General features: G+C 43.7%; 1 protein-coding gene across 7 annotated transcripts in view; it reads left to right on the forward strand.

The window, feature by feature from the left end:
- The first annotated feature begins 1,702 nt into the window (after window positions 1-1,702).
- Window positions 1,703-14,648, forward strand: part of ST3GAL3 (ST3 beta-galactoside alpha-2,3-sialyltransferase 3) — a 176,749-nt gene continuing 163,803 nt past the window's right edge. For 3 of the 7 annotated variants that reach the window (XM_071564550.1, XM_071564555.1, XM_071564553.1), the window contains exons 1-2: window positions 2,116-2,248; window positions 2,958-3,102. In XM_071564550.1, the coding sequence (XP_071420651.1) occupies window positions 2,988-3,102 (115 nt within the window). In that variant the 5' untranslated portion in view covers window positions 2,116-2,248; window positions 2,958-2,987. Of the gene's footprint in view, window positions 1,720-2,114; window positions 2,249-2,635; window positions 2,798-2,957; window positions 3,103-14,648 lie in introns of those variants that run through there. The other 4 variants (XM_071564552.1, XM_071564556.1, XM_071564557.1 and 1 more) reach the window with 4 other exon arrangements.

Genomic DNA, 14,648 nt, shown 5'->3' on the forward strand with positions numbered 1-14,648 from the left:
CTCGTGTCACTGGGACAAGGGCAGTTGAGGCAGGGGGAAGTTATCTAGCTTACACAGATAGAGGGATGAAGAGGGCAAGAGAGGAGCAGGCATAAAGCAAGTGTTTGTAACGTAAAACTGGGCTCTAGTCAGACATAATGTGGCACAGAAGCTGGTGGGATTATGGGGCCATTGGAGGAGGCTGCCCAGCCCAGTTCTGGCTGCCAGCTTGCTGTGAAGCTGGAGGGAAGGGAGCTGCCTCAGATGAGTGAGAGTAATGAGCATCCTGAGTGGGTGCAGTCCAGGGAGCTGGGGGGTTGGTGTGGGCAGCAGAGGGGGGACAGGGCTGTGTAGATGTGGTCATGTCCCTTCTCTATGCACCTCCTAAGGGCCATATTGATACCAGTGATACCTGGGTGTTTGCATGAGTCTGTTGGTCTCCTGTGCTGCATCTAGAAGTTGTTGGCATTCAAAAAACCTAGTAGCATATCAATTCAACATGTGTCTCTCCTGTGTCTCTGCAGAGGAGTGTGGCAGCTCTGCAAGCCTGGCTGTGTGGGTGTCACACTTGCAGCCAGCTTGCACTGACTTCATTTGTGTGGAACACAAACTAGGGGTTCTGGCTGTGAAAGCAGGGCAGTGTGAGCCCTCACCAGCTCTCCCGGTGACCTGCTTGAACTCTGCCTTTTGTCAGCTGCTGTGGAGCAGGCTCAGGCAGTGCTCAGCCAGCCCTGTGCTGCTCAAGGCAGTGTCTGCCATTTGATATTGGCACCTGGGCTCAGCTGCTCTCAGAGCTGCCACCATGCTGGATGTGAACCTACTTAGATTCCCTTAAACTCACATGGGTTGTTTTCCTGCTCTTATCAGAGACACACGGAGGGTCACTGAGCTCTGTGCTGTTCTGCAGATGGAGGTTTATTCCTAAGTTTCTGTCCATTCAGATCATTTTTCCCCAACACAACTAATAATTTCCCTTTATCATTCTGTCCCCATGCTGTCTTATACTTGAGTTTGTAACTTGCTCTCTCCCAAACAAGCCTTGGGGGTACCCATCAAGGCTGTGGGGGCAGCAACAAAGAGAGCAATGCTGTGGGAAGAGTGAGGTGCAGGCTGGCCCCAGTGCTGCAGTGCTCACTGGGCAGCTGTGCAGTGAGAAGGTGGAGACCAGAACACATTGGGGAGTGCATGGAAACTGTACTGGCTGCACGGTGTGAGCTGTGCTGTGCTCTAGGAGGGCAGCAGATGAGGTCTGTGCTGCCCAGTGCGGTCCGTGCAGCCTGGTATGGTTCAGTGGTGGAGGCTATGCCACAGGGCTGGGCAGGGGCTGGTCAGGACCCTGTTGGGTGTGCAGTGGAATCAGGATCTGCAGATGCTGGAGGACTGTGTGAAGGTAGTGACTGGACTGTGCAGCATGGGCTGGTACTGTGTGGGGCTGTGACAGAAGCAAGACAGGGCTGGGCCCCCCTGTGCAGTGGCTGCAGCTTCGCTGGGCAGAGCTGGACAGGGGTGAGAGGCCGCTTCGAGCAGCGGGCGGAGGGAGGGCAGTGCAGCACTGAAGGGACGCAGCGCACTCAGTGCGGTGAGCGGAGGGCAGTGAGGTGATGCCGTGTCACTGCCGGGACACAGCGGCGGGACAGGAGGGCGGGACGGAGTGAGGGCTGCGGTGACTGCGAGGTCTGGAGGTGCCTCAGCTGGGGAATGTGCAGTGCCGTGCAGTGACAATGCGTCAAGCCTGACGGGGTGAAGTACTTGGAGGGGCCACACAGTGCCATGACTGGAGGCACCGCAGCGATGGAGGTGCCACGGCGTGACTCGGAAGCGGCGCAGGGCTCTAGAGGAGAAGCGATCCCCGGCAGGGCCGGGGGGTGCAGTGCGGCGCAGACACGGCACGGCATCGGGGCCCGGCTCTCCGCCCTCGGCGGCCCCGCCGGGCGCTGATTCTGGAAGGCGAGGGAAAGGCGGGGGGCGCTCCGCGCACGCGCACCGCCGCCCTGCCGCAGCGCCCCTACGGCGGGGACCCCCCGCCCGTGCGCCATTGGCTGCGGGCGCCTGTCCCGATTGGCTGGAGCGCGGTCCCCCGCGCCGCCCCATTGGTCGGCGGCGACAGCTGCGCGGCGGGCCCCGCCCCGGCCCGCGCGCCATTGGTGGCCGCGACGCCCCCCGGCGGCGGCGGCGGGTCCCGCTGGGCGCGCCCGGCATGGCGGCGCCCGCAGCCCCGCGCCCCGCGGGCGCAGCCGGGCACCGAGCGCCCGGGGCCGGCGGCGGCCGGGTGAGGCGGGCAGGGCCGGGGAGGGCGGGTAGGGCCGGCCACAATGGCTGTCTCGGCGAGCGGGGCCCGGCGGGGTGCCGGGAGGGGTAGCCGGTAGCGGAGCAGCCGGTAGCGGACCGCGGCGAGGCGGGGACAACCCGGCAACGGGGGCGCCTCCGCTGCCCGTTCAACCCAGGCTGCAGCTGGCCGCGGGGTCTGTCAGCCGGCGGAGAGCTGCCGTCCTGCCCGGGCCGGGCGGTCCGCGCTCCCCGGCACCGCCTCCAGGGCAGCGCGTCCCCGCAGCGCGGCGGGACGGGCGCTCCGGGCGGGAGCGGCACTGCCCGGCGAGCCCCGCCGACCCCGGGACACCCCCGGGCGCTGCGGGTGTGCTCGGTGGCGGCTCGGGAGGACGCGGTGCTCGCCAGGCCTCGGGGCCGGGGCCGTGCTGGGCTCGGCTGTGTGAAGCGGGAGGAGCGGGACTGGTGACCTGTCACAGCGCTGCGGGAACACCCCGCCTCTCCAGAGCCGCATCTACCCTGGCACAGCCAGAAAAGGCACCTGCCTTGAGTGGTAGTTATTATTTCACTGATGCGTTTTGTGTATCGGGTGTGTTTTGCCATGTGTTTACCTTGATGCACGGTTACTGTGGGTATGGGATTGCGTGTTTTGGGAGGATGTCTGTTGGAGAAGGTTACTCTGACCCCAAGCTCAACGTGCTTTTCTTTCTCAGGTCATGTAGAAGAGCAGATTTAATGTGAAAATGGGACTGTTGGTGTTCATGCGTAACCTGCTGCTAGCCCTCTGCCTCTTTCTGGTACTGGGATTTCTGTACTATTCTGCGTGGAAGTTGCACCTTCTCAGATGGGAGGATTCGAGTAAGTATAAAGCACCATGTAACTTGCTGGGCTCCCTAAAATATCTGTCAAGTAGTTGCAATAGTAGCAAAGTGGTTCTGATTTAGTAGTATTAGAGGGATGTGATTAAGCCCACTTGGATGCTGGAGCTTTTAGTATGCTTAAGGGGTCGAATTTGTGACTACCTAATGCTCTTTATGGCTTTACTTTTATTACTGGGTACAAGGTTCGTGCTTTATAAATCTAGTAAGAGAGACCTCAGTTCTTGGAATATTCTTTGTTAGCTTATGATTCCTAATTGTCTAAGTAAAGCATTTGTATGTTGAGGCTTTTGTTCCCTGAATCTTCTGTACATTTTAAAATATCTGTGACAAGTTGTTTTTTTCTCTGGTGAATTTGGATTTCTTTCTGTAATCATATATGCTGGTTGTCTCATCATCTTACTTTGTCCTTCAGAAATCCTCATTTCCCATTTATCTGCCAACTATCTGTCATCTAAAAGGATGTGTCTCAACCTTTTTAAGTCCAAAGAGACATCTGACCTCATTGAGTACAATCTGAGGATTGTACTATGCGGTAATGCCATAGGAGGGTACAGTTGCAACAACATAGAAATTAGGCTGAGGTTTGATCACTCAGTTACCGCTCTTATTTTTGTTTGTGTTGATTTTACTTCCTTGTTTGCATGCGAGAATTATTCATTGAAAATATAAAATCAAGAAAACAATTCCCTCCTCTTCCCCTCCTGCCCAGAACACAAGCCAGCTTTCTTTGCAGCTGTTCCACGGGCTGTTTCAGATGTCTCACAGCCGACTGTTGCTCCCTGGATCAGCAGCTGAGAAACACTGATCCAGAATTGACAACAAGCCACTGGTGAAATTCTGTCTTCGCTGTATTGCCTTTCTGTGCATGCTGATGGAGGTTTCTGCTGCAATACTTAAGCTTAACATTTTTCTGCCTCTACATGCTCTGAATCTGTTGTTCTGTGCTCTTGAGAACTTTTGCATGATGACAGATGATGACTTGAATATGACACTTGTGATTTTCACAGGAGAACTGCTAAGGTGCCTTGTACTAAAACGTGTATTGTAAGACTGAATTTGTTTTAATCAGTGTCTTTCTGTGCAGGGATTATTTATTCAGGTTTGTGCTTCAGAGGAGTTAAAAATCCTGATTGTGAACTTTTGAAAAGTAGCACTTTTGTTGATGAGGTTTAGAAAATCCTTCCTTTGTGAAAATGAGTACAGTCGTAGTTAAAGGAACAATTTTGCCATATCTGCTACCACATGATCTGTTATGAAATTATACCACCTGCCATCCTTTACTTCCTTCATACCACCAGGAAATCACGTTGGACTTCCCAAGGCCTGCAAAAAAAAGTTCGTGCTGCAACTTGTGTGAGATCTTTGTTACATGTGGAGAAACAGCTTTGTGTTTATATGTCGTATACCAGGGCACTTGGAAGGGTTTCTAACCTTCTTCAGGTTTTACCTCTTGGGATTTTGTGCCTTTAGCTTTGTGTACCATTTGTTATTTTACATCATGTCACTCCCTGGGGAGTTTTGTGGTAATTTTGCGATGTGGTGCAGTGTTGCAAATCTATATGCAAATACTGTGGATTTCTGTAAATGGAACACTGTTACCTGGAAAGATGACTATAAGTTGCAGCCTGGTTAGAGTGATTTCTGCTGAGTGCATTGGCTGATTTTGGATACCCAGGATGTTGTGACAGGAACACTGTGAGGTAACATCACAGACTTTCCGTTTGGTGTGTGTCTCCTTTTTATTAATCTTTCGTGTAAGATGTGTTCATTTATTCTTGGCAGTTGCAGTGCTTGCATTAAGCTTCTTTAACAAGTACAAAGTGATGATGCTACTTTAAAGATTTAGCTTATTGATCTTTGTGAGTTGTCACAATTGATTCAGGCTGTGCTATTGTTCCTGCTAGACACTTTTATGGATTGTGTCTTAAATATCAGACAAAGCTCCTTGAGATATTAGTGTAAACAGCAGTCTAGTATAAGAGGGCAAAATTTTCTGTGTTAATTCTGAAACAGTGAAGGTGGTCCCTATTTTCACCTGCTCTTCAGAGTTTTGTGTGTATCAAACCCCATTTTATATATCAGGTAATTTTACACAGAAGGAACTTATGCAGATTCAAAGCAGAAATTTAAAAGTCCATATTGGGAAACTTGATATGAAAAGTTAATATTAACCTTCTATAAATAAATATTTGGAAGGTAACAAATGACAGACTTGAATTGACTTACCTATGATTAGACTTCTTGAGCATGTGTAATATGATACAATATACAATGGGGCAATGATAGTTTCTGTTTGCTTAGGAGAGCCTTGTGTTATCATTCAGTACACAGGGCAGGTGGTTCCTGTTAACTGTTGTGATTCTATTTCCTCAATTCAGTGTGTGACCTTGTAAATTTCTTGAAGATTGATATGAGAATGCTGATGTCCCCAAAGGCAAAACTAAGTCAGATATGGTAATTTTTGTGTACTTAATAATCCAAGATTATTGATTGTGTGTAAATTATCTTTTTATTAAATTTTTTTCTCTTTTCCTGTGACCAGTGTCATTTTTCTGTTTAATAGTGGCTCCCTAGCTTTAGCAGCAACATTTATGTTTGTTCTGTTCTGCTCTTTGTGCTGGAGGAGGCATGAAACTAATCTGATCCTGACATCTGACACTCTTGCAATCTCTTCCGAGACTGGCTTTAGTAAACTGGAAACCTGTCTTTAATAACAGAAACAAATTTGCCGTAGAGCATGGTGAAAAACACTTGATCTGCTTTTTTGCTCCTTGTATGGTTTGTTCACTTAATGTTTTAGAAAATGCCTGTGCATGTTGTTATGAGTGAATTTGAATGGTAACTGTGTCTCCTGGAGACCCAAATGTTTGTGTATTTAGCTGTTAAAAGTAAATGAATATCTAAAGTAATTTGTTTATATGTACTTATGACCTCTACAAGAAAGGAGACTAAACTTCGAAATAGACTGAAAGATACACATCAGTGTTTCTCTTAATGATTTCTTAACATTAACTGTTAAGTCTGTCCTCTTTGTGTGATGCCTTCGTGAATTCTGAGGGATTGTTCTCCTTACTGTGCCACTTTACACCTTGCCAAAGTACAGGGGAGACTAGGGAATAATTAATTGCCTAAGGCTTAACTTTCCCCTGGCAAGAAGAGATTGAATTTGGCTAATGTGAACTAATTAACATTGAATTAAGTTCAGCTGCTTCTTCCATTCAAGACAAACTTTCAGTGATTGCTGCCCCTCTTTCTCAAAGCTTTCTGTGTCATGTCAGTGGCAATATATTGTTTAGTTCTCAGAGCAGCAGCAAAGTACAAAAATGAGGTGTGTAAAACTATGTGCATGTAGAAGGGCCCTTGACTTCTGGTGTTTGTTGGGAGTATATAATAGTGTTGAGGACAGAGGTGAGCTTTTCTTTTTCTCTTCTCTTTACTGATTTTTGCAATGCAGCTTCAGTCTGTGACAGCAATGGTAAGAGATATCCACTGTCCTTGTGTGTTCTGCACAGACAGGCAGTAGCTCTGATGAAGAGTAGAGTGTTGAGTTGTGTGGAGGTGTACTCAGCACACAGAACTGGGATGTGTGAGACAAACAAGGAAATAAAAAGTTTGTAATCAAGTTTAGCTGTCCTGAAAGTTCTTGTGGGATCTTAGAGCAGCAGATAATCATACCTCTGTTCATTGTATTTCTGGACACTTGATTGTCAGAGAATTCTCGCATAGTAATGGCAGTGATAGGGTCAGGCTTTCAAGGTCTGACACATCCACTGCAGCCTCTTTTCTAACAATTTCCCATCCTATTCCTTCCACCTTCCCTGACCTTTTTGGCTCTTTGTGGAGAAGACAGCCTGTTCTGCAACTTCAGAATGAATGTGTTGTAAGGAAGAAATGATTCCTTAAAAATGATTCATTAAAAAATGTCCTGGCTATGGAAATATTGGACTCACTCCCCCAAGGCAGCTTTTTCTTTTTCCCCCTTTCTCAAAGTATTGAAATATACTTGGGACAAGGACAGTGTGATGCTATTTTCTTGTTCTCTGTTGTGTGTGTCTATATTAGCATTGAATTAATTTAAAGAAATAGATACTCTGCTTTAAGTACTTTTGCCAAAGCCTAAGTTAATACAATTTGTAGCTGTATTTTTTGAGCTTGTCAGTTTGAATGTGGTTTTTGAAATAGTTCCAGATTATAAAAAAATCAAGTCACTACTCTGTCATCTGTTACTCCATGTTATTTTCAACTCTAATTCTGGAAAGGCAGCCAAAGAGATAAAGCTCTGGGAAGAGATTTTCTTAAGGTATTTCAGGACCCTTATCCTTTTTATTACTTTTTTTTTAATGTCTGTTTCCATGGAAACTGAAGAGACATAAACAGGCAAAACTGACTCACTTCTTGCAGGTTTTTAGTCTGCTTGCATTTCCATGGAAACCAGTCTTGCAGCAGAAAAAGGCTAAATTAATCAAAGGCAATCAAACCTTTATTGTTAATATAAATACTGGTTTATCTCTTTTGAAGTGAAATGACGTTTTTCTCAGTTCTTATATCAGTGTCTAAAAATGTACTGAAGAAGTGTATCTTCTTACAGGGGTTTGAACACATATGCTCTTTCTTACGTGGCTAAAGCCTCATGGTATGTGTGATGGTATCAAAGTGGGTACAAATGGTGTGTCTTGAGTTACTGGGGATGTTGTTTGTGCTGTGTCAAAGGAGTGAATCTTGCATACACTGACATCTGACTTCTTTCTGTTCTGTTGTTTAATGAAAAACCAGTGAAGAGACATTCCGTTGGTGTGTGAGCAACTAGGCCATGGAGACAGACTTGTCCTCTTTGTGGAGTGAGGCATGTAATGGTTTTGTGTTCTTCTGTGACTGTCCTACTTGCCTTTGCCAGAAGACAGGAATTCAGAAGTGCTCCTATGAAAAATAGCTCTTGGCCAGCTCAACTTGGCACTGGGAACATAAATCTCTGATGAAAGTTGTTGGAGCTAAGATGTCTGAGTTGATGGTTAGGTGGATGAGGGAGCATATTTTTTTTTTTACTTCAGGAATTAGAAGGCACTCATGCTGCTGTTGGGAAGGGTGGCAAGTAAGTGATGGTGGTAAATATCTTAATTGCTCTATATCTGTCTTTATTGCTCTATGTCTGTTTACGGCCTTTGCTTTAGGGGTAAAGTGTGTATGTTCTTTAAGGCAGACTTTATTGCTGTTGCCTCTGCTTCCCAGGCTGGAAAGCCTCAAAGACTAACTTTGTGGGCATTAGCTTTTTTAAAAAAGACTGTTTTGGACAGTATTGTGCAGCAGACTAAGTTTCCTGAAAAATTGTTTTTGCTTTGCAGGAAGAGACCTGGAACAGCATTGACTTGGATTATTATGAATTCTCTAATGTTTGAGTTATTAGTAGCTTTCAAGGCTTGTTTCATCTACTCATCTGTAGTGTGTGTTAGTGTGCTTTGTGCACCAAAACTGAGAAGAAATGTTTAGAAAGTTCTCATAACATGGATCTAGCTAGTTTTAAGGAATCTCTTTGCTAGTTTTCAGATGCTTTAGGGATTTGAGGATCACTGTGGTGCTTTTTTGAAATGCTAAAAATAGCAGGTAATGTTACTGGAGGCAGCAGTGAATATTAGAAATAAAGATGTAAAAATAGAAGTTAAAACAAGAGTTGTCTGGTAAAGTAGCTTAAGCTTTCTAAGATTTCTCTTACTGGGCTGAAATATTCCACTTGTTTTCAGCTTAAAATTTTAAGTTTTAGTGTACTAGCTATGGTGGATGATTTTCTTACCTGTGCAGAAGACAGAAAAATGGATTTGCTGCCCAGAAATGCTGCTGCTGTTGAAGTTACTTTGTGCTCCCTATTAGTCTGCCAGAATAAGCAGCATGGCTAAACTTAAACTCCTGCAACTCAGGACACTCAGTTGTGGTAGTGTCTTTAACAGCTGTAATTGTGCCAGCTACTTTTTTCTTGGCTGGCAGTGTATGTGTGTGTTCCTGATTCCTCCTGCTCTGCTTGTTGGATGTAACCACACTGAACTCCCTGCCCAGCTCAGCCGAGGCAGCTGCCCCAGGACTGAACACACTGTCTACTCAGTGAGTATGAATCAGAACTTGTAAGAGTTAAAAAGAAAATAAAAAAAATTCACAAATGCCTTTCTATCTTTTAGAAGGCAGCACGTCACAGGGCAGACAAGAGGAATAGGAGAATGAAAGTGCTTAATCTTTTTCTGGTCTGTTACTGCCTATATAGTGAAATACCCAATGTTGCTTTATGACCCTGCCATCTCTCCAGGAATTTCTAGGGCTGTTATGATGTTAACAGTGCAGGACAAAACTCTGCAGGGGCAATGGGAAATGATGCATGGCAGAGCTGTTAAGAGGGAGTAAGCATAATGTTGCCTTGTCCTTGGGACTTCTTCAGAGGAGGAAAACTCCCTGAACACTCTTCCAGCTTTAGGAACCTTATAAGGGGCAGATTTAGTGAAGGGTATTAAGGGCATAGCACCCTAAGCATGTTGTGGATTGAGGGGTGGTTGTAATGCTGTACTTGTGCTCATCTGTGTTCTGTCTTAATTTTCACTTTTTCATCCCTGGGTTACTGTCTTAGTTTTGGGGAAATGATGACTTTTTAGCAAGATAGAAAAGCAAGGTGCAAGAATACTTCTCAGTTGCCCGACACACATCTGGCCTTTAGTTTTGTATCCTGAAACAGTAAGTTGCTCTTGCTTCTCTTGACAGCAACAGTCTTGCTACTGTTTCAGTCCCTGTTCCAACCTTTCTATTTCTGTTCTCTCCATTTGTGTGATTAGCTGATGGGTACAATTGAGGAGGTTGCCCAGTTTAAAACTGTTATTTTTGTTTTACTCAGTTGACCTGAACCTTAGTGTCTCACTGTGCTTCACTTGCTTAACTCCTGTACATTTTCTCATGGGTTCCCCAAGAGTTTTTTGGGAAGGGTTCCTGGAGGCAGATTGGGATAGTGTTCCAAAGGGACAGTGCTCAGTGTCTTACATACACTGAAGCTGTGTCCTCTGATACATTTTCAGAGGTCAAAGTCAGCAGTTTTCCATATTCTGGAAAGGTACATTGCAGTGAAAGCACTTTACCTCTCCTAGCAATTGCTCTGCAGCTGAGTGCTTTCAGAAGTGAAAGGACTTATTCATCTCAGCTGACTGTGAATCCCTCAGCAACGTGTTCAGCTGGAAACAATACCTCCTTGTGAGGGCTGTCTCATCCCTGTTGGTGAGTAGTTCTCTGCCTCTGTACATCTCCTCACTGTGCATCCCCTCGGGGGCACAAAGTCCTCCCCTCTGACCTGTAGCTGTTGCAGCAATGGCTGTAGTGATTGAGGTAGTACCAGCCTTTATGGAGGCTCCACCCCATCATTTCTTTGGTAGAATAGATCACACGCACTTTCTCCACTGGCTTTAATACAATCAGGCTGGCGTTGGGCACCTTCTGTGCCCATTTCAACTCCGCTTTCCATCAGTTCTGCTGATGTTGTTGGGGCAAAGGAGGTAATTTGTCATCTGACTGGAGCTGAACAGCTGCTTTTGCTGTGATGATCTGACAGTGACCTTAGTACTGATTCTGACGATGTCTGTCACACTTAAGAATGTTTTGCAGAGGAGGCTTTTCCTAGATTATCTTTAGCCAATCTTGTCACTATAACAGCTCATTTTTTCTCATTGCAGTCTGAGTGTGCATCACAGTATCAGGCTGAGGCAATAGAACAGCCAAACCTGGGTATGACTTGCAAGGACAAGTACACTCGGGTCATGAGGTATATCCCTCTATGAATTATGTATCTCTTCTGCACCTCAGAAGGAATGTAATTGTGCATCCAGGCATCAAGCGAAAAGTAATTTGCACTGTGCCTGCACATCCTGAATAGATGTTTGAACCTGAGGTAGCTGATTTCAAGTGGTTGCTCCTTCATGGCACTGGATGATTATATTGCTCATGTATACGTGAGGAGGTGAAAGTGTGTGAGGATAGTGCCAATTCTGTCCTCAGGTACAGAAACTACGGGATGTTTATTTAACAGTTCTTGGTATTTAGAGTAACCAAATGCCTAGGCAATCCTAGATAGTATATCTCTCAAGGTCAGAATTTAGCATTTCTTGCTCAGTTACAAAAGAGAAAAAAGAAAAATCAGACTGTGTTAAAATTAGCTATTCCCATTTTTAAGCACTTATAAACATGCATCTTTTTTATCTATAACTTTTCTTTGTCATATAATGCTAGGATCTCTCCTACTTCAACTCAGTTCCTGTTATGGCATGTCACTTTTTCACAGCTGTTACCCTGTGAATGTCTGTGTTTGGACACTGACTAAACATGTGAATCATCAAAAATGTGCCTTGTAATCGCTCGGAACAAAAGCAGTTAATAATGACAGAAAAGTTTAACTGACACCTTTTCTAGACAGTGAGTGTGTGTGTTCTGAGAAGTATCTTTGTTCAAAGCTTTATGCAGTGAAAACAAGACGGCACAGAAATCAATAAAAGCTGAGTTTTCACAACAGGTAAGTAAGTATCTGATGGCTTCCTACATGTGAAGGCTTACTCTAAATACCTGCTGACAAAGTTAATAATTTATAAGTGCAATTGCATCTTTTTGTCACAAATGAGTCAGTCTCAAAAAAGCTTTAAAATATTATATAAATATTGCTTCTCAGCTCTGATTGTGCCTAGAGCACCTAATAAAAAAAAGTGTACTGAGACACATTTCTTAGGATGAGGAGTGATAAATAGATTTGACTCAGGAAGGCAGAGGAAGCTGAGGCACAGGAAAGTCAAATTTTTCTGTGTCATGCAGCAGCTCAAGGGCAGAGCTATGAATAGAATAAAGGTCTCAAGGTTTTTCATCTCGTGTCCAGTTGGCCAAATGAGACTTGCTGTCCTGTAATTACACATTCTATATCTGTGTAGTTCAGGAGGGCAGCAATATGCTGAAGTTGCTTGCTTGGGGCAGAGGTTGTTCATTATGTTTGGAAAAACGCATTGGTATTTCAAAGTACTGTTTAATAAAACACGTGATCTGCCTGGGCAGTGCTGGTGGAGTGAATTAGGGTATGATATGACTAATGTGAGTTGCTGCTGGAAGCTGCCTCAGATGCATCTGTGCAAGTGCCTTAAGAACTGAGTGTACAACCTGAACTGTTGTGAATGCTGGTTTGGGGCATTTTAACCTTCAGATTCACCACATCAAAGGCTCTACTTCATGCTTTCTATGTACATCAATACCATACCGTTTTTCTTTTTAAAGGGGTTATTTTTTTTTATAATGGAAAAGTTTAACTTTGATCTCCATATGCAAGCACGGAACTCTAACTGTTTAAACTTTAAAAAATATGTATGTTCAGGCACAGATTAAACTTCTAGAATTTCTGCTCAAATGAAGACTGAACTTTCAGAAAGAGGAAAATAAAAATGTTTGGGCTGTTTTAACTGTAGCAATCTCTAATGGTCTAGGTATAATTAGTAACATAATTACTGTGAATTTAGTTGCAAAGACTTTTCAGCCTTTTGAGACTTGCCTCACACAATTCTGTCACATTCCCAGTAGAGCATAAGCAGCTCTCCATTAAACTGCTAGGAAATTAGTAATGCTGCTTTTTAATGTTAGCACTGCTGCCATAATCTGTCTTAGAAGTGCCTTATCTGAGCATTGCAAAGGCTGTTACTATTTTTCATTATGATTCATTATAACATTATTTTCTGTATCTTTGAGTTCAGAGCTTTTGTGTTTGGCTCAGGTACTTCATTAGAAGCAGAATCTGAGTTAATACAATGTAAAGACTGCAAATTGAGTTATAGTGAAAAATGTTAATTCTGATTGACAATACTAGTTTTGCCTCATATGTAAAGATGCTTCAGACTTTTAAAAGATAAGTTTACACATTGGTTTAGATTAAATATAAGGAAGAAATTCTTCATTGTGAGGGTGGTGAAACACTGGAACAGATTGTCCAGATCCCCCATCCCTGGAAGTATTTCAGGCCAGGCTAGATGAGGTATTGAGCAACCTTGTCTAGTGGAACGTGTCCCCTGCCCATGGTGGAGGAATTGTAACCAGATAATCTTCTAAAGTTTTTTCCTACCCAAACCATTCTATGATTGAAAAATAGGTCTTACTCACATTAGAAAAATATGAAAGCTTCAGTTCTATGTAAAGTATTACTTCTGCTTGCTGTGTACTTTATATCCTACAAAGTTAGTTTTATAATTACAGAATGCTGTATTATAAAGCAGTCTGTGCTTCTATGAATAGAGACAATGCTGTTATATGAAAGGACTGCTTTTAGGCTGCTTTTTGACCATTGAATATCTTAAGTTTCTTAATGTAATTACTAAAACTTTTAGAAGAATTAAAAATAGCTCATAAACTAGGACTAAGTACTCTTTATAATATACTCTACTGTGCAAATGACACTTCCAGTGTTAAGGGAGGGAGGGAAGGATGGATGGATGGATGACTAGAGAGACCTCCTGGTTGTGTAGTGGATTTGCCACTTTTCTGATACAGCCTTGATGCAGGTGCAGAATTCCTTCTTTGATTAACTGTAAGTATGAATGACTTCAGGAAAAGGCAGTGTAGAAGTGAGAGGAACCATTAGGGTAAGAACAAAAAACTCAGTATTGGGAAGTTCACTCATTTCTAGCAAACTTTATAATTGTAGCATAAAAAAAAGAGCTAAGAAAAATTACTTTTCTGCAGACTTTAATGTAATTTCAGGAAGTTAGGGGTACTTTTATTTTAATATGTAGCAGTGTGGTCAAAAGGTTTTAAAAAAACCCTCTCTTGACTATTGTGTATTAATTGGTGTTTTCAACATAGTTCTGCATTAATGTAAGTATATTTTGCTCAGCAGTCTTGTGTTTGTTTGTGCCTTTGCAGGAAGGGAATTACCCCGTAAGTAGCTTTACTTGTCCTTGTTCAGTGTTAACTAATCTTGTGATGGTTTCTTTCTTCTAGGACCTGTTTATAAGTCTGAGATAGCTGTGTGATAAATTCTGAATTTTTCCATTGTTCATCTGGAAGAGATGGATAAAACCTATGAGATAGTTTACTCTGTGGGTGGCTGTTCTGCGCATGTGGGGGACCAGCAGAATTTGAAGAGTTGTTCAAACTTGTGTGAAAGTATTTTTAGTAGATGTGTGACATTTAACATCACATTTCTCTCCCTCCACCCAATGTACCTGTAATTGTCTGTTATAGGTATCCCTATTACTTCTTTCTTAGTGAGCATTTTTTTTTCCTTGTGTTATACTTGTCTGTTTCTGTAAGCAATGATTTTCTTTTTTAGAGGCACATTGTGCCTCTTGCTTGAAGTGAGAGTTATATGACATATGGTGATTTTTCTTGTAATTCTTTGCCTGGTTCTGTGCTCTTAATTTTTTTTTCAGATAAATGCTTTAGTCTTTGTAAAGACTAAATAACACAATAGGGTAGGTAATGTGAAATGAATTCTGAAGTTGCCATACTGGAAAAGTTTCTGCTGAGGCTGTGGCTACGCAGCTT

This window comes from Pithys albifrons, chromosome 10 (assembly GCF_047495875.1).
Source record: "Pithys albifrons albifrons isolate INPA30051 chromosome 10, PitAlb_v1, whole genome shotgun sequence".
NCBI classification, from domain to species: Eukaryota; Metazoa; Chordata; class Aves; order Passeriformes; family Thamnophilidae; genus Pithys; species Pithys albifrons.